Source organism: Cryptomeria japonica, chromosome 8 (assembly GCF_030272615.1).
Source record: "Cryptomeria japonica chromosome 8, Sugi_1.0, whole genome shotgun sequence".
NCBI lineage: Eukaryota > Viridiplantae > Streptophyta > Pinopsida > Cupressales > Cupressaceae > Cryptomeria > Cryptomeria japonica.
The window spans coordinates 49,155,418-49,175,447 of NC_081412.1; the positions used below are offsets into that span (position 1 = coordinate 49,155,418).

Consider the following 20,030-nt stretch of genomic DNA (forward strand, 5'->3'; position numbering starts at 1 on the left):
ATACAAAAATCACTCAGCCTGAAAACGATGTAAGGAAGTTGGTGGAGCAAATCTCAAATACTCAAACCTAGTGTATATAAACGACGCAAGATGCAACAGTCTCAATATATCCTCCTTGCAAATTTGCAGCTAATCATATTTGGAATTCGTCATGGCCACTTCTGTTGAGACTGAGCCTCTTCCTCCCCAAGAAATCATGGCCACTTATCCTGAGCCTTTGAGACCCACACTTTCTTCTCCTCGCCACGTAGCATTTAGAGGAGCGAACAATAAGTATCTAGGGTGGACGAAAGGCGGCTTTATGAAATTCATCTATGATGATCTGACCAATCCTTTTGTAAAGCATCAAGTGGTGAATGAAGAAACGGATAATGGAGAGAGGTATGTGCATATAAAGTGCTGTTTTAACCAGAAATTCTGGAGGAGACAAGACAACAGTAGCTGGTTGATAGTAGCCGGCGGACGATACCCAGACAGAGATCGCTCCCGGTGGTCCTGCACTCTCTTTGACCGGGTGTATGGCGATCAGGATGCCTCTGTGCGCCTCCATTTGCTGCAGCCAAGCAAACTGTTAGCGATCTGCCAAACAAAAACTGCTCAAGGTGACTGCCTGTTTGTGCAGGCGGATAAGCTAAATGAGGCGGCGCATGAATTGCAAGCCGTGTCCCTTGATCTTCTCCCCGAGATCTTTGCCTTGCTAGGGGACAACGGCAATTATCTTGCCGCTTCTAGCTTGGGAATTAATGATTATCTCCAGTTCGACAGCACGGATATTGGCAGCTCTGCCGTTCGGCATCAAGTGATGTACCGCCAGGACGACGGAACCATGGCCGTCAAAAGTTTAGGTTTCGGTGCATTCTGGGAAAAGAGGAGCCCTACACTAGTAGAAACGATCTTAGGTGACGCAACAGACTATGATCCATCCCAGAAGAACATGCTCTTCCGACCTCTTCAAGTGGATCGTGAGAGGCTGGCATTGATATGCCTCGGCACCAATTTTTTCTGCAGAAGGGAAGAGACAGATACGGGACATCATTTCTTCTCTCCTGTCGCATCCATGTTAGAAGAAGCCACGTTGCTTAAGGTGAGGGAAACTGTGATCCAGCGCAAAGTGCATTCAGTGGAGTATGATTTAAAGAATATCGAGATCTATGATGAGGTGCCGCTCCTAGCGGCCACTGTTGTCGCCAGCAACAAAACCACCACCGCCCAAACAACCGAGTTGAATTTGTCCCGCAAGGTGAAGAATAGCAGATCGTGGAGCAACTCACTATCTTACACAACGGGTATCAAAGGCAGTTTCACCATGGGAGTCCCATCAATTGGACAGTCCGGCGTGGAGGTGTCTGATTCAAAGACGAGCACTAAGGAGTGGGGTGAGAGAGAGGAAGATGAGACCACCCTCGGCGGCAATTACTCTGTCACTGTCAAGCCCGGGGTAAAGCTCACTGTCCTCCTGCGCGCCACCCAGGGCAAATTTTCGCTCAAATTCTCATACGTCCAAGAAGATGTTCTTAGCACCGGGGAACAGGTCAAGGCTACCAAGGACGATGGGCTTTTTACCGGCGTCAATTACTTCAATATTCAAACTGAAAACCATGAAACTCCCATTACAATGTGAAGATTAATTTATCTTATCATTTCACCACTAGTCTATTATATGCTCCTGCTACAATAAACAAGACCTGCAAACTGCATATTTAGTTTGCAAAAGCTAGGTGCTTTGTTTGGTGTAATAAGCCGCTTTTTATAATTTACTGTAATAATCATGATCATTTGTTTCTGTATAAATCTTATTCAACTCTTCTGCTTGAAAAAACTTATATTTTCGTTTACTTCAGATAGAGCTAATATATCATATGAATGCAATATTAAATGTGTTTTTTTTTAGCTAAAACACTTGAGGCTTTTCACATAAGAGTTTTAGGATGAGGTATATTATGCTTGAAGCATTAGTCATTAGTCATAATTTTATACGATTCTTAGTCATAATTTTATACGATTCTTAGTGTATATTTATTTTAGAGTATTATTGATGTTACGATCTTGTCTTAATATTTTGTGTGATTTAAATTAATGTAATTTCTGATAATTAATGTCATTATACAAATTATAAAAAATGAATACATAATAAGAGGTACATTGCTTCAACTTCTTCTTATTGTTTATTTCTGTATGTAGATCATAAATAAAGATTGTAAAAATGATATAGGTTTTGAAATAGGTAGTTTTATTTTCCAAATTATTTTTGTTGTAATAAAGCATTAAGTATGCGAATCTTTTACTAAAAAAAGTGATTGACTTAGTTGGTTTGATTATATAAAAATATTTTAAGAAGAGGGTAGCTGAATCAACAAAGCATCATATAGAACCAAGAAGAAGAGAACAAAACCCTTGAATAACATAGTCCTTAAAGGTTCGTGAGAGAATCATGGCTAAGATCTTATATACATATCCAAAATATGTGCATGAAAAAATGATGTAATAGCGTATCCAAAGTACTAAAAGAGACAAGGGTAGTGTTGGGTGTGTGTGAAAAATGGGAGGTATAATGAGGTAAGGGGTAGTGTCATACCTATTGATAGATTGATCACATTATGGGAAGTATTAGTTGTGGGACGAGGTGGGAATATAGTATGAGTCATAGGTTGGGAAGATGAATATTATAGGATACATGAATGGTGGTTGTAACACCAATTCTAATGTGGTAGAACGATAAGATATAGATGGGATGGTAGAGGACATATATGAACTACAATAAGGTGTGGTACAACATTTATTGTCAAGAGTTAGTCCATGTTTAGGTACCAAGCTAATGAGAAATGAACAAGGAAGGATATTTTCGAGGAATAGCTACAGGGATAATGATAGTGGTCATGGTAGTGGCATCTAGGTGGGGATAAGATTATTAGAGGAAGATAGATGGGAGGAAACACTATTATTATGTTAAGAGACATTAATTACCTATCCATAAATATGTTATTATATTAAGATGCATACTATAATGATATCGTTATGCATTTTTTGGAGGGGAAATATGTAAATAATTACGTATTTTTATTGTAAATTTTATAGCCTAAATTTTCTAGTCTATTTTCAATTCTAAATTTTAGAGTCCATTTCTTATAGTAAATTAAATGGTCTTTTATTTTTTTTCAATTTTGAATTTTTAATGTAAATTTAATCATCTATTTTTTAATATTATTTTTAATTTTATCTTTATAATTTTTTTGACAAAATTTGATCTTATGTTATAGTTGTTGGACTAGAATATTGCACGTTTTCTATGATAAACATGTTTAATTCTTAGGTGAAAAATAAGTATTACATGCATAAAACTAAGTTTTTACTAAATAATGTAAATAAAATAAAATTACTATTAAGTACATAAAATAGTTAATAAAATAAAATGATTTTATTTAAAGAAAAATTTAATTATTAAGATTTCTACCCCCAATATATTATTTAAAATATATTTTACTATCGATGTAACCATTGCACCTCCTTTCAGTGCAAGTGCTACTTACTAATATGTTGGGATCTCTAATGCCGCCAACAAACCTCAAGGCGTTGAAAAAAAAATCAAAACCCTAATTGCTATGGACTTAGCCTTGATTCCCTTTTCTCTTACTAGTATTTCTCACTACCTTGTTTCAGACTTCAAGGAAATGTGTAGAATGACCACTAGCGATTTACATGCCATAATATTTCTCAATTGTTGGGTGTGGGAATGCCTTATTATCTTGTTCATCTCCTAGGTTTTTGGGAGTGTGAGCATCCCATCCTTCTAACTTTCTTTTTTTTTAATTTGTTGCTTGGCTATGCATAGGAAGCAATGGTGGTGGCAATCAATGGTTCTTGTTTGGTGTATAGAACTGAAGAAAATTAAAAGATGCATAAATTACTACATCAATAAATAGAGAATTTATTTTAACGCATACAAATAGGTCTTTATTCATTCAAAATATCATGGAAACTTCCTGATCGCATGATCAAAGATCAACTAATCAAATGATAAAAAAAAAAGGAAATTATTACATTTGCTTCAATAAATAGAGGTCTTTGACACATCAAACAAATTCTACAAATTCTGGAAACTTATCATGTAGTTACATGTAGTTTACAAACTTAACATGCAAAATTTACATTTAGAAATCTTATTTTTAACTTCATGTAAAAATTGTGCATGCAATTCTCATCATGCAAAGTGGGAGAAAGTAAATATGTTAACAATGTCTCCCTTAATATCGATAACCGATTTCATCAACACAACATTTATATCTGTGATCTTGAGATCTTGTCCTAATAGCATCTACGGTTGACTTCATCTTTTCTCCCATCTTGTGTAGGATACTCTCCTACTATGCAATGATCTTAGTTTTGACTGAAAATGCTTGGCTTCTAACTCCTTCAAGATATTTCTAAGGCTTGGATTTTGACTTCCTCACACAATTTCATATCGATGGGGTAGAATAATTTTTTGCACCTTTGACAAGATCCACAATCTTCTTTATGCAAATCAACCTTTTTTGATTTGTGATCTTCCTATAACTTCAAATGTTGTAGCAAAGTTCTCTCTTAAAAATTAATGATCTTTAGATCTCATCAACCTCCCTTCTTACTGGTTAGATCTCCTCTTTGTTTGAAGAATTTCTTTCATTAAACGTGAGGTTACTCAAAATCTTCAATTCCTCTAATGAACTTCAAACCCTTTGAGTTCAATTTCTCCCTATGAAGATTGGATTCACCCTTTGCAAAGGTGGCTGCAAACTTTGCTATAGTAGTTGGGACTTCCCCAAATGAACACGATCTCTTCATGCCTAACTCTTCTTTCCCAGTTGATCTTTTCTCCTCATGTTTTTCTTTTTTGACTAATGACTTTAATTAGTTGATGACACCTTCTTCCAACTGTAACATCAATCTTCTAGACAACAAACTCATTTGGCTTAGTTTGTGCCCACATTGCTTTTCTCTTTTTTGAGCACCTGCAATCTATACAGTGGCATCTTACCAATCTTGGGAAATTTAATTTTTACTTGGAGTTGGCTATGCTAGCTACTTTAAGTAGCAGGTATTTCAAGAAATAACTGCTTGTCAATCTTCTTACAAATTGCTTATGAGCGAAAGGGAATAAGGAAACGAAATTGAAGGAAAAATTACTATTACTATCTTTGTCTCTAGAAATAGTAATAATTCTCACACATCTCTATTAATAACATCAACTAGAAGATCTGCTAGATTACTTGCCAAGGAAAAGAAGGTTGTGCCTGAGACTAAGGATACGACCATAAATTTAGAAGAGGCCTTTAATCTGGAAGAAATGGATGATATTTATAATGAGGATGAGGAGGATGAGGAGTTACATGTGGAAGAAGAGGAACAAGAAGAATAGTACAAAGAAGAGATGGAAGAAGAGAGAGAGTCTGAGGAGGACTCGGAGGATTCTAACCCGAACTCACAGCCTTCTAATCCTCAAGAGGATGTTGAGATGGTCACCTGTTCACTGGATTTTCCATCAAACAAAGGAAACAACAAAAACCTAGAGGATCACATTATGGATCTTGAGAGACTTTTGAACTTGGAAGAGAAAACAGATGACTATAGGAATCGGTTTGAAAATATATGTGAGGCATTTGGTTCACTTTGCACCATCACGGATGGTATCATGAGAAAGGCTGTCATGGGGGCTGTGTCAAGATAGAGTATGATGAAGAAGAAGGTGAGGAAGTTGTAAAAGGAAGGGAAGATGGATGAGGACAATGAAGACAGGGAGGACAATCAGGAGAGTACTTGGGTGAATCAGGTTTTAAAGCTTCAATGAAACTGGAATCTGATCAACAATGATTAAGTTGTTTTGCTTTGTTTTTGTTTTGCTTAATACTATGCTTATGGTAGTTGTGAATGTTGCTAGTTTCTCTGATAGTATGAGGCATGCATGCCATTTAGCCAAACTTTTATTATGACTATATAGTTAAAGTTCTTATCTTTGTTGATACTAAAAATACTTTTATTATGCTCGGAAGGTGGTGGTTAGTTAAGATTAGTATGTTTAGTTATAGAGTCATGTTAATTTTTGAGTACTTCCGAGGAACAATTGGTTGGGCTTTCTTGACTAGATGCATGATACAAGGTGTTTTGTTGTTGTACTTTGATTTTACTATTTTGTAAGTTCAGGACCTTCTCCCTACTAATATAATCAAAAACATCATCTGGAAGCTCAAAAATTTTATATCAGAACTTAAAAGTAACTTGCTAAGGCATTTTAATACACACATTGATACCACTTTTAGAGGAAGAACCATACAAATCACCTGTGTTATTCTTATAAACAAAGGAAACAAATCAGTTGGTAGCAGCAGGCTCTATAAAATTTGAATTACGAAAAAATTTGAAAACACAGAAATTACAGCAAACAAAACTTCCTTTTGATACAAGAACACATGGTGAAGAATCAACTGATTAGAAATCAGAGGCGAGAAAAAAATTACATGTTGCCTCTCTACATAAAAGTCTTAACAATTCGGAAGACACTTAAAATATAAGAAATTACATGCATATCCATACAAACTGTAGATTAAACAATCTATTTTTGTCCTCAAACACGACTGTTGTTCTCATGAAAAACTGGGCATGCAGTTGCGAGGTGGGAGAAGTTTAATATTCCAACAACTTAGGGATCCCATTACTCACAACTGAATTTGATATTGTGCTCTTTGAAATGAGTCCAGTAAAGGCCATTTTCTTGGAGTTGGGGATCGCTTATGCACGCTTCAATGCCGATCACTTTTAACTCCTGGAGACTCTCGAGTTTGTCCAAGCCTTGAGGTAATCCTTTTAGCTGGCTGCAATTCTGCAAGTGAAAATATTTTAGCTTTGGCATTGAATCCACTTCCAAGGAATGAAAACTTTCCAGAACGGAAAAATCTTGGATGATAAGGGACTCCAGTTTGGGAAACGATGGCGGCATCCCAAACTCTGCGGGGAAATGAGTACAATTACTATTCTGCAATAAGGTCAGTCGTTGTAAGTTTGGCACTTTTTGCAAAGGAAGATAATTTGCAGAATGATCTCCCTTCAAGACAAGCACCACGAGGTTCTGAAGCTTAGAAATCCATGCGGGCATCACGCAGTTGTGTAAGTGAAGAATTTCCAGTCGCCTCATGGACGACATTTCTTGTGGAAGGAGAAGGAGGGCATGATCATCGGAATTCTGGAAGAAGAGCTTCCGCATCTGTGTCATTTCTCCAAAGACCTCTTTGATTAGGCCTTGGGAACCGCTGAATATAATTGACAGCTGTTGGAGAAGAGTCAAACCTTTCAAACCCATCAACTGCAAAGCATTTGCAGCATTTTTCTTAAATACAACTTGTCCTAATTTTCGTAAGGAGACAAGCTTGGATATTCCGACGGGTAGGAATTCCAATTTTTCACAGCCTTCGGTATTTAGATGCAGCATACACTGGTGTTCACCTACACCTGAATGCAAATCTGTCAAATTTTCGCACCAGCTAACATCGAGGAAGAGGAGATTTGTGAGAGCACTCAACCAACTGGGCAGCTTCTCAATCTTAGTCCTGGACAAATTGAGTGGTTTCAAATGCGTTAACTTTGCAATAGACCCGGGCAATGATCTGATGGAAGTCTGGCTCACGTCTAACACCTTCAAATGTCTCAGTTTACTGAATAACTGTCTAGAAATTGATTTGAGATTAGGATTATACCATAGGAGTAATGTACGCAGCCCAGGAGAGGGGATGGATTTGTCGGCGGTAGTTATTTCATTTTTAATCAATGAAATCCTCCGTAGGCCCTGGCACTTTTCTACAGGAAACTTTTTCAAGCTTCTACTAGCCTGATATAAACATTTGGTCTGCTTCTGAGACCCTAAAAGAGCTAACCCGTGTAGCAGATCATGCATTTTACAATACTTGATCATATCATCATTCTCATTATAGGGTAGAAACTCAATCATACAACGATCAACAAGTTGTTTTAAATAAGATCGTCCAAGCTCATATGGATCTTATGTTTCATCAGGATTAACAAATCCTTCTGCAATCCATACTTGTACTAGGTACTCACAACCCATTCTAGTATCTTCCGGGTATGCAGAACAAAAAAGGAAACAAGGCTTTAGATAATCAGGCAGAGCATCGAAACTTAACCTGAGAGTCGGCAGAACGTCGTCCGTGATTGTGTCGAATTGCTTTAGCCGATTCAGCGTGGGTTCCCACTTGTTAGGATTCCGTCTGACGTTCACCATGGATCTTGCTACTGTCTTCAAAGTTAACGGCAATCCCGAGCACTTGTCTGCAATGTCTTCGGCTATTTTCTTCAGGTCCTCTGAAAGACTCTCAATTTCGTCTTTACGGAATGCATGCATGAAGAACAGCTTCCTACTATCAGCCTCAGACAAATGATTCATGTCATGGGCTCGCTGAGCTCCCATTTGTTGTGCAACTTTTTTGTCACGCGTTGAAATCATAACCTTGAAATCCTGAGAAATAATCAATTCTTTTGCCCTTCTGTCCCACACATCATCCAGAACAAGCAAACACCGACTTCCTTGAAGGTAGCTCCGGATGTTATCCCTGAGCATATTAACGCTTAGATTAGTTTGCCTTTTGTTTTCCGGAAGTTTTACCTCCGAGGCTATATGCTGGAGCAGCTGCTGAACTGAGAAGCTTTGGGATACTTCCACCCAAATCCGATGGTCAAAAGTTTCTTTGATCTTTGGGTATCGAACACGAGTTTCAGCAGCAAACTTGCCCAGACCTCCCAACCCTGTGACAGCAATGATTCGAGGGTCATCCGTGGTCAGCTAATCAACAATTTCTTTAGTATCCATCCCCACCGGACTATCGTCTATGAACACTCCACTTAAACTTCTTTCACTGTGTAGGGAAACTGCATTAACCAGCATAGAAGATGGCTGCACATCCATATCTCTAAGATATTGGAGATACTTAGAGCTTTCGTGAATTCTTCGAATTCGGTCTTTCAAAACTCGAATCTTACGGCTTGCTCTCCACACCCGAATCTTACGGCTTACTCTCCACAAGCGAATCTTACGGCCCACTTTCCACAATCGAATCTTACGGCTTGCTCTCCACACCCGAATCTTACGGCCCACTTTCCACAATCGAATCTTACGGCCTAGTAGACAGAGAGAAATAGTGCTGTTATGCTGCTGAGATGTGTTCTCTATTAGATCGATAGCGTCCTCAAAGAAATCTTAGAGGTTCTGCAACCAATTATTCATTGAACTGGAATGTGTCGCTCCATGAGCATCAATCAGTAGGCATTTGATGCTGTTAAGCTCCCTAAACATGAAATCAAAGTCGTCTCTGAAACTGCTTACCAATGATGCCTCTTGGAAAGTCTTTTCGACCAGCATGTAAACCAGACGGCTTATGAGATTCACAGCAAAATCAGCCATTGTTTCTTTTACCCTCCTAGCTCAACACAGCTCTTATTTATAGGAAATCCATCATTGACTTGGCGTTCCCATGAACTCCCAAGGACTGTTCTCTTTGGACATTGTTTAATTTAATGGTTAAATAATTAAAATCCAGCGACTACAACTGCTCAATTTAAAAAGGAACATATATGACTTTAGTAGAAGACAAGAAGTTACAAACATTTACTGAACTCTCTACTGGAAAACACTAGTTTTAAATTATCAATTGTACACCATCATTACCTAATACACTGTGAGGGGCAAGAGTCTATTTTAATATATTTGCCAAGGATTCCTACAACACGGCGTTTTGAAAGCTCCTCACACGGCACTACGCGTTTTCATATTAGTTTCAGGCTTTCCCACATACAAATTTCTGATCACAAATCAATTTTTCCCAGTCCCACCTCTGTCTTTTAATTTTGAAAATTAAATAAATAATAATAAAAGATTAAGATATAGAGCTGCAATAAAAAATATCAAACCCACTTTCACATTAGAATCGTCTCGGTTCAAAATACGTCGGCACAATTTTAAAACTAAGATGGAATATTTAGTTTGTTTGGTCCTTTTCTAGATCCTTCTGGTGTAATGAATACGTTTAGGAAAACGTTATTAAAATGGTTTGTAAACGGAAAATAGATAACTTATACAGGTTAATAATAATAACAATAAAACTATTATATGGAAGTCAATGGTTTTAGTTTTGTTTAGGATTGGAAATAGGAAAAGAGTCATAATTGATTGAGACTCTATGTGGGTATTAGGGAAGATTACAAGTATAGATGTGGTTTGTTAGATAAGTTTATTTGGAATTAATTGTAATTTATAGATAAAATAAAGAATAGTGTATTGATTGGGTTAAAAAGGTAGAGAGACATTTGAAGAGAAAATTATAGTAGTTATATGAGAATATCACACTTAAAAATCAAACAAGGTAAAGATGAGCTCATTGAGAGAAAAAAAATTGTTTTTGGTAGGATATGTTTCTCCAAGTTGGAATTTTAAGTGTTGTATAATGGGTGGAGGATTTTGTTTTGTGCTCGGGAAACATTTATGGAAGTTCAAATGTGCATTTAAAGCTCTCTTTTTGTAATGCAGTTGACTCTTGAAAATAAGGCTCTCACTTGCAATATTCTTCAAAAGAGGTAAACATGGGTGTAGATCATGTATACCATGCAAAGAAAATGAAAAATCAATTTTGCATTTTTTAATGTTGAGTCCTTTCACTAGTCATGTATAGATAGAATTACATGCATTTTTAAGTTTTAGGGAGGTTTAGGGAGGAAAGTCTATATATGAAGGTTGGGATAGGCAGTATAGTAGTCTTGTTATTCAAAAGATTTCCCATTGATCACTACATGAGATATATGGGTGGTTCATAATGTGCATATTTTTTAAAATATATTTGTCCTACACCTTTAATATGATGTCTAAACAATGTCCATTTTTTATGTTTTCAATTGTACTATTCAAGAAAACTCCAAAGACAAATTTGTATCAAACCAATAACGTGGATCTTCGACTTATTTTGATGGAGATTATCAATATGACTCAAGAATAAGTTGTTTGAGGGTGTGATTTTCTTGAATGAAGCACATATTATAAATTATAATTGAAATAGGAATGAATAAATATGCTATGACTATAAATTTAAAGTTACTATTAATGCTCTTAACTAAAAATCAAGTAATGAAACTTTAGATTTTGGAGACTCTTTGGTTGGGCCAAATAAAACTCATCACAACCTCCAATGTTAGCATAGACTCCCAAATGCATAACTCAAGCAAGAGACTAGGTCATGTTTGTCAGGCAACCACAAAACACCTTGCAAAACTAACTTTAGACAAAATGCGACACCAAAAAGATAAACCATTGTCATGTGGACCCCATAGAGACATTCCATGAAAATTCAACAACATTCCAATACACTTCTTTCATGATTTCATGCCAAAACAAGCCAACACAACCTAATAGATACCTAGTTCTTTAAACTTGAAAGGCCAAAAAATACAATCATGAGATAGAACATTGTCAAAGATACTTTTGGTACACATCACCACCTAAAATATGAACTAAGACACTACATAGACAATATAATCACATCCAATAAGCCATAGCACCAAAAATTGAAAATGGAGAGAAATGTGGAGCATTTTCTAGAATAGTCTTGACAAGCAACCAAACTACTAACATATTGTATTTACCAAAAATATTTTTTTGATAACATTAGAAACCTGAAAAGGTAGGAATGTGAGGCCCACAACACATACACAATGATACCCAAACCACAAGACCAAATCTATAAACGCAAAGGAATGTGGAACATTCTCTGAAAGATCCTTCAAAGCACCTTCCTACCTTTTTATACTTCATCAATCTGTAGAGCCCAAAACATCCTTGTAGCACCATTTTCTCACTCAAGAGCACTAAGAAAGATGCAACAATGGATTCTAGCATATACAATATCATCAACATTATATCCACAACATCACATTTCTTCTAATCCCCATCTTAATACTTTTAATCCTTATATTCATATGATATCATCATAATAATGTATCTCTAACAACAAACAAGACATGATTTCCAATCATGAACTTAATTAGAGCTACACACAACTACATATGACAATATAATATTGAAGGTTGATACCAATGACAACACTACAACTGCACATGAAATGTCAATGACAACGAAATAGTGTTCAATAGTCCTCAACATTTCTAGAGTTGGAAGAGTAGTGAGTACATGCGAAAGAATAAATGAATAAAAAAAATTTAAGGAAGTATAGGATTGTGTTTGTGTTTGTAGATTAAAAATGGCATCTCCATAGGTAAAGAGAGGCTTATTGATGGGAACAAATAGAGGTCATGTTTTAGCCAATTAAGAGATGGCACCTCATTCCTCTACCTACAAGAGAAATAAAAGTACTTATAATAATGATTAGATACTAAAGTGTATCTCCATTAGGAAATACCAATGTGTGAAAAGAATAAAAAATATTTAGTGCTTGGATTGTTTTGGAAAACTAATAGGGATATATTGGATATAGGAAGTAAATTTTTTTCCAAGTTAGTGTTAAGTTGTGTACTTTGCCTATCCAATCTCATAAATCCATGGGCCTATTGTGTAAGTCACCCTTCCCCAAGTTTTCTATTTCTTTTTGCAATGATACAGGATATGGTTTGTAGTTGGTACTAGCACATGAAAGATTGAGGAGAGAGTAGTTAGCACACTTTTGAATAACTAGAATGTTATTTCTGACTTAATGTGCTATTTAACCTTGACCTTGAGTATTCAATATTTTTTTCTAGCTTTCATGTCCATTAGCTCTCTATGGGAGAATCATATTTTGATCCTAATTTTTATGATTTTTCAAATATCTTAATCCAAGAGGATGAAAAGTTAATTCACATGGGTCTATTCAAGTATTCTATGAACCAAGCATTGGTGGAAATCAAGATTGAGGTAGTGAAAGAACTAGGGAATCTTGTTAAAAAGAAAAAGAAGAAAAGAACAAGCTAAGAAGAGACTATATATCCTATCCCTCTAAAGGGGAATCATCTAAGGAGAAGCCTAAATATGCACTTTGTGAGAATATAGGGCCCGATGAACACTAATGTTATTTAAAACAAATTGATGAGTTGAACCATATCCTTAGGAATAATAAAATCAATGTGCCTTCAATAATGTCAGGGGGTTCATCTTACATCATCTAAGCTAGAGAAACATAAGAGAAAAGAAATTGAACATTGCATTTATAGATTCTATTTTAGATAGATGGGTGGATACTTGATTTAGGACCTTCACATCATATGGATTCATCAGAGAGTATGTTCCCTTCATTTGTCTTTTAGTCATCACCACACATCTTGATGGCTAACAACACATGTATCTATGTATGTTTGTGTGAGAGAATCTATTGAAATGGGTGATTAAGCATTCAATAATTTTCTTTGTGTTCTTTCACTATCAATTGATATCCTTTCTATTTGATAGATCACATATGGTGAAGCTAGAAAGAGTGGCGAGTTCACTATAGACTCTGTCATTATTTGGGATTTGGAAAGAAAAGATATTATTGCATTTCAAGAGGTCGATCACCAATCTCAAGTCTACACCTTCTCACATTTTTCTCCTATTATTCATTTAGTTTATGTCCACACTATGGCATCTAGTGTGGACACATTTGAAGAGAATGATTATAATCATTTGAATGTTGGAGTAATTTCTTATTTTGAAGTTCTAGAGATGTGGGTTGAGATTATATCTTTGCATACCATTTCTTCTAAAGACATTTGTGTTGCTGCAGTTTGTGCTCCTTTTGATTCAATGCAATAGGACAAATTTTGTCTTGCAAACATGGCTTCATGGGATGATCACTTGACATACATTATAAATTTGTTTGTGGAGTCCTACATTTCAGATGTGGGAGACATCATTGATAGCATAATATTCTTATTTATGGATATGATCCTTGTTTAATTGTTGTGAGGAACCATTCTGGCCCTCTTGTTCGTTCTCTACATGATCATTCTTTCAAGTTTGACATGACTATGTGTAGACACTTAAATTAATTATTTTAATTAATTTAACTCTCCCACATAATTAATTTTGTTTATTTATGTTAATCCTTTTTCTTCTCAATATTAATTGAATTAAATTTAATTAATATTGTCATTATAGTATAATAATTGATTCAGTTAATAAATCAATTTTCCTTTCTTCTTCTAAGGCATCCAGAGTTAATTCTTCCTAAATCCCCCCTATAATTAATTAATCCTTTTGATTCCTACAAATCACCTTTTTCTAATCCATCATTAGCCTAATTAATTCTTCTAGATACCCTCTTAATCCCACTTACCATTATTTCCTAATTTTTAATTGCCTCCACTCATTATCTCCCCTAGTCAAATCCTCCTACAAATTCCACTTGCTCTAATCTCACCTAATCCCTCAGCTTCTAATCTTTCTTCTAATGGGTTGCTAGTGGCTAATCCTTGTGATTAGCCACAAAGTCAACTCCTTGTCCCCTCACTCAACCACTTTCCTTAAATGATCCCCTCACATCTCTCTATGCATCTCCCCATCCAACTACCTTCCTTAAATTCTCTTTTCCTAGGTGGGTGTGTGATTTTCAAAATATCACACTCCTCTAGGTGTCCCTTCACTCGAGGAATTTTTAATTCCTTTTTATTCCTCCAATCCCCATGCTCCCTTTTTGGATAATTTTTAAATTCTCCTTCTTATCATTCACGGAATATTTTTATTCCTTTCGTCTTCCCAAGGTGCATTGGGAAGCCTTTCCAATAAACCTTGAGGAGTGTGAAGACAAGAAATACCTTTATGGCATATCTATTGGACTCCACACTTATCATGTCAACCTCTCTTGATCCATGTGTGGGCTCACGTGCAATCTTGGCCCTCCGTCTTTGATCAATCATAGCCCTCCATTTCTTCTCCCCTTCTTCTATAAATTGGAGAATCCACTCCTTCATTTTCCATCTCCAAATTAAGTAAGTTCATGTTGCCCTTTTGAGTCCAAGAAATCATCCAAGCACATAAACTATAGACAAATTTCCTTCCATCCATCACTTACCCATTTATCTTGCATTCCCATTCCATGCTCACTTCATCCATTTTATCATCCTCTCAATCATTTGTGCACATTTGAAGAGCCAACTACACTTAATCAAGGAGAAAATCCAATCAGGTTGGAGAAGGGGCACTACTTCAACTTCATCATGCCCAATCTGAGGAACAAGTGAAGGTTTGTGAAGGTATAATGATGTTTGTTGTGTTTATTTAAATGTTTTATGCAAATTTCTATTCAAACTAACCATATACCCTCGCCACATCTTTCCCTTGGTTCATTTTGGCATGCTCAGTGGGACCCACATCCCTAATTTAATAATTTTTGTAAAGTTTTTGTAAGTTTTTAGTCGTAGGTATCGAATTAGTGCGAGCGACTACACTTTGGCATGAGCGCTACAGATTTAGCGCAGGTGATATAGGCTTTGGTGCGTGCGTAAGCGCTTCAGCGCGACCAACTTAAATTTGAAATTTCATAACCCACCTTTTTGCAGGTTTGTTGATCAGTGCGAGCATTGCGGGAACAGCGCATCCGACTTCAACATTCCTCCATCCACCTTCTTATTCTTGTTTTTATACATTCTACTTTCTATTCTTTAATTAGTTACTAAAAACACACATAAAAAGGGAAAAAACTTTTCTTTTTTTTTTTAAATTAAGTTTATTTGTTTTATCTAGTGTTTTATTTTTACAAATGCATCGCATTAGTGCGAGTGCTCTAAAAACATCCCACATATTTTTGAAAATTTGAAGTTTCAAATTTTTGTTTAACTGCTAACCCTTTTCTATCTTTGGCGCAAGCACACGTGCTTCGGCGTGACCGACATCAGAGCAACGCGAATGCTCTAGTTATAATCCATGTTTTTCTAGATTTTTTTGCATTTTCAGTATTTTCTATTTTTGGGCTTTCAGACCTCACTGTAGCATGTACGTAGGCGCTTCAACGTGAGCATTGTTTCTACAGAATTTTGTGTATTGATCAGATTTTTGAGTTTTGCAGGCTTTATCCAGTCGATCCAAGACATGATTTGAGACTACTAATCTTGTTTTTTGCAGATTAGTCTTGTGTGTGCTTTTCTAGATAGATAACACTTGGATTTTGGGCTTAAAATTAACCACTTGCTTTTGTGTCTTATTTTTTATTTTTGCTTGCATACTTTTTTACCCTTAGTGGGCCTACCCTCCCGATTTGTCTGGTACACTAGTGCAGCCATTGGTGAGAGGGGAATGACCCAAGTGAGTACGGTTGAAACCAAGCATTCCAACTCACTATAATAAAATCCCCTTTTGAGATGAAAATCTTAGAGGATGGAGCTATTTGAGTTTATACTCATATCGATCACTTTCTAGGGCCCTTGAGGTCTAAATCGCGCTTGTGTGACTACCATTTTTCTTGGTACTTTGTAGGGCTATAGGCCTCAATTGTGCTTGCACGACTACAAAGGGTAGTCTTCGAACAAAAACCCTTACTAAGAGCTCTAGTATTAGAAGCTACTTGGTTCACCTCTAAAAGGTGGATAATCTTTGTGCAAGAGAGATAGTAACTCCCCCAAAAGACTTGTCATATCATGCCCCCATTAGCATTTGGTGTTGGCTAATACGGCGTTGAGAATCCATTACGTGAGACTCAGCGACCATATTCTAATTAGCTATTGGGTGTGTACCTAAGTCAGAAACCAAAGGTTTTCCTCCTCAACCAACTTCCTAGGATAGCATGTTGTGCTTGATGTCTCTATTTGAGTCAATGGCTAATGTGTTTTCTATGTCTTCTTGCCAAGAGTAGAATTGGTATACCCAAGTCAACATCCTAGTCATCATAGTCCAAGTCTAAGTCACTTTTTGTCACATTTTAATCCAAGTCAAGCCTAGTCCAAGTCATAGTCCTTAGTCATCCTTACATCATGTCCTAGCCATACCCTAGTCATATCCAAATTGTCATCCTAGTCATGTCCTAGTTTTGTCCTAGTCATATCCTAGTCCAAATTTTGAATCAACCTTGGTCAAGTCCAAGTCACGTTCAAGTCCAAATTTCCCAACAAGTCAAAACTACGTCGAAACTCTGCCCGCCTCATGTTTCATAAGCCTAAGTTGTACAAGTATCCTAAGAAGTCAATCCATCATCCAATCAAGAATAATAAGCTCACACAAGCACAACTCATTAGACGCTGAAAGTTTTGGTATACCAACCACAAACTCTTTCTTAAGCATAGGACATTTTTAAACCGATATCATGATTATATTCATGGTCATAGCAATGAGTTTGATGCAAGTGATGAACTAAGAGTCCGAGCTTTACACCAATGATCAGGCTTGTCTTTCAATACCAACTATCATCAAAATCGGGGTGGTCGCATACCTTCATACAATTTTCCATCCGAACCTATCACTTATTCAGTCATTTCCATATCAAGGATAATCTAGTCATCAAGTTCTTCTAGTCATCACTATCACCCTTCTTTGATCTTTCATCATCAACCTTTTCTAAGGACTTAGCACATCAATCAATCTTTAATCAATTATCTTTGATCAAATCAATCCTTAATCAATTATCCTTAATAAATCATCCTTCAATGAAATCAACCTCATGCTTAGGTTTTATGCCTTGTAAAGTTCTATTTAGACCTTATCCTTAATCAATTAATCATTTGGTCTTTGTGCTTGGGAAATAATCTCCCCCAAGTACCTTTGCCTCATCTTTTGAGTTGATCAAGACTCTTATCCTACGTCTTTATTTTGCTTGGGATCATTAGTCAATCCTTAGTAGAAAAGAGATTTTGATCATTATCGTAAGGTCTAAATTTCACCCAACTTGGTTGTTACCTTGTTTGTGGTTTCATCAGCATCTCCCACCTAAAATCCTCATCCAAGGACTAAGGTGAAATCTTAATCAACTCTTGTCCTAATCTAAGGACCCCATTAATAAATCTATCCAATTTCATCAAATCTGAACCATATCAAAATCCAAATTCCTAGCTAATTCCTTTCATCAAACTTTTCTTCTAATAAATTTTCCCAAGATTATTCTTGCATGGTCACAACTCGATCCCAAAAGAAGAAGATGGATGAACAACAATATGGCATGTCTGACATTACTATCCTATATCAAGATCTTACACAAAGTGCGCAACCTGGCATCCAAGATCCTCAATCACAAAGGGGACCCTAACATGGTTGATCAAGATGACCTCTCCCCGAAAGTGCAAATTTTCCTAGAAGATTCTTATAATCAAGAAATTAGGGACAAATTCATCTGACATAATCCTAGTGGTCTTCTAAAGACTCTTATTGAAAATGGAGGTCGTCTTCCCCCTTATTTTGATAGATCCATCCTCGATCAACAACCACAAGGAGACTTTTCTCCTACTCACATCATTACACCTATTCTTCAACCCCAATCAATCGCACCCCAACAAATTATTCAACCCCAATCAATCGTGCCTTTGCTAATCATTCAACCCCAATAAATAGTTCTCGCGGTATCCGTCCTTGTTGTTTCCATCCCGCCTTCCTCCTAGACATCCATGCCAATACCCAATCCGATCACATCTATTCTCCACACTAGTACATTCAGAGCTGATTTCCGATGGCCGTTTGTCAGATTTTCGACGAATTTTCATCGGAGTGTCGACAAAATCCACCATTGAAAACTTGGTGTCACATTGGTCAACGATGGCATGCCCATCGGAAATTCAACAATCCAATGGACTCTGTCGACGGTCAAAGAAGTCATCGGTCAAAAGCTTGGTATTCATCGTAATTCCGACGATGACCATTTTTATAAAAAAAAGTAATAATTATCATTGATATAAAAAAAAATAATACCTGAGAAAAGCCCTTTTGGTTTCTAATTTGGCATTACTATACTATTCACTTAAGTGATGGGTCCATTTATCATAAAAGTGTTCTCCCCTTGTCATTTACCTAGGCGGTCCCTTTAAATATTTTATTCTTGTTCGCTTTTAATCTGCCTTTTCTAATGTCCATCGGGCCTTATAAGTATCATGTGATTTTCTGTTGATCTGATGGCCCTCATTGATTCGCGACCAAAAAGTGCTCAAAACTTAGTTTTCGTGAAGTAGCGAAAGGCGAAGGTGGACCTAGCATATAGGTTTGGACCAAAGCTAAACACTGATCAAGTTTCATCTGATCGAACGGACAGCGTGGTTTCGTGAGATCAAGCTGAACGTGTTTTAACCTTCGCGAAGTGGCGAAAGGGTTTGGCGGGTCCTAGAGATAAGCGGTCTTCTTTGGTTAAAGAATGATCAGGTTGGAAAAAGATCAATGGCTTCTCGTTGTTTCGTGGCCGGGAGATGCACGAGCTATACCTTCAGCGAAATAGCGAAAAGGTGGAGGGTCCCGCTAAGAGTGGTAGTAAATGTGGTAACCCCAGTTGGCGATGACATGGCAGTGACAAGGCACTGAGTTGGCAATATGCAGTGGGTTCGGGCAAGGTTGTCATAAAAAGAGTAAACAACAAGCAATTTCTTGAGATCTAACAGCTCACGTGAATTCATGAAGATAAGATGCTAGCAAGTTAGTCATTGCGAAGTAGCGAAAAGGCTGATGGGCCCAAGGGATAGGCATGGCATGAAGTTAAAAGCAGATTAGGTCTGTTTTGATCGAACGGTTCTCGTGGTTTCGTGGCTGCAAGCCAAACAAAGAATAATGTTCACGAAGTCGCGAAAGACAGGTAGAAATCACACGGAGGAGTGACATGGCATAACAGCTACCGCTTTTTGTAGAGCTTGGAAAAAGATCAATGGATTCTCGTTGTTTCATGGCTGGGAGATGCACGAGCTATACCTTTAGCGAAATAGCGAAAAGGTGGAGGGTCTCGCTAAGAGTGGTAGTAAATGTGGTAACCCTAGTTGGCAATGACATGGCAATGACAAGGCACTGAGTTGGCGATACGCAGTGGGTCCGGGCAAGGTTGTCATAAAAAGAGTAAACAACGAGCAAGTTCTTGAGATCTAAC

The 20,030-nt window shown here is 36.9% G+C and overlaps 3 protein-coding genes across 3 annotated transcripts; 1 reads left to right on the plus strand and 2 right to left on the minus strand.

The window, feature by feature from the left end:
• The first annotated feature begins 151 nt into the window (after window positions 1-151).
• On the plus strand, window positions 152-1,621 carry LOC131037629 (uncharacterized). Its single transcript, XM_059210167.1, has one exon. The coding sequence runs from the start codon at window positions 152-154 to the stop codon at window positions 1,619-1,621; it is 1,470 nt and encodes a 489-aa protein (XP_059066150.1).
• Window positions 1,622-6,682: 5,061 nt separating this feature from the next.
• Window positions 6,683-7,918, minus strand: LOC131041736 (probable disease resistance protein At1g61310). The gene has a single exon (XM_057974927.2). The coding sequence runs from the start codon at window positions 7,916-7,918 to the stop codon at window positions 6,683-6,685; it is 1,236 nt and encodes a 411-aa protein (XP_057830910.2).
• A 105-nt stretch (window positions 7,919-8,023) lies between these two features.
• LOC131037689 (disease resistance RPP13-like protein 4) lies at window positions 8,024-9,439 on the minus strand. The gene is made up of 3 exons (XM_059210168.1): window positions 9,268-9,439; window positions 8,918-9,156; window positions 8,024-8,821 (listed from the first exon to the last, which is right to left on the minus strand). The coding sequence occupies exons 1-3, from the start codon at window positions 9,437-9,439 to the stop codon at window positions 8,024-8,026; spliced, it is 1,209 nt and encodes a 402-aa protein (XP_059066151.1).
• Between the last annotated feature and the right edge of the window lie 10,591 nt (window positions 9,440-20,030).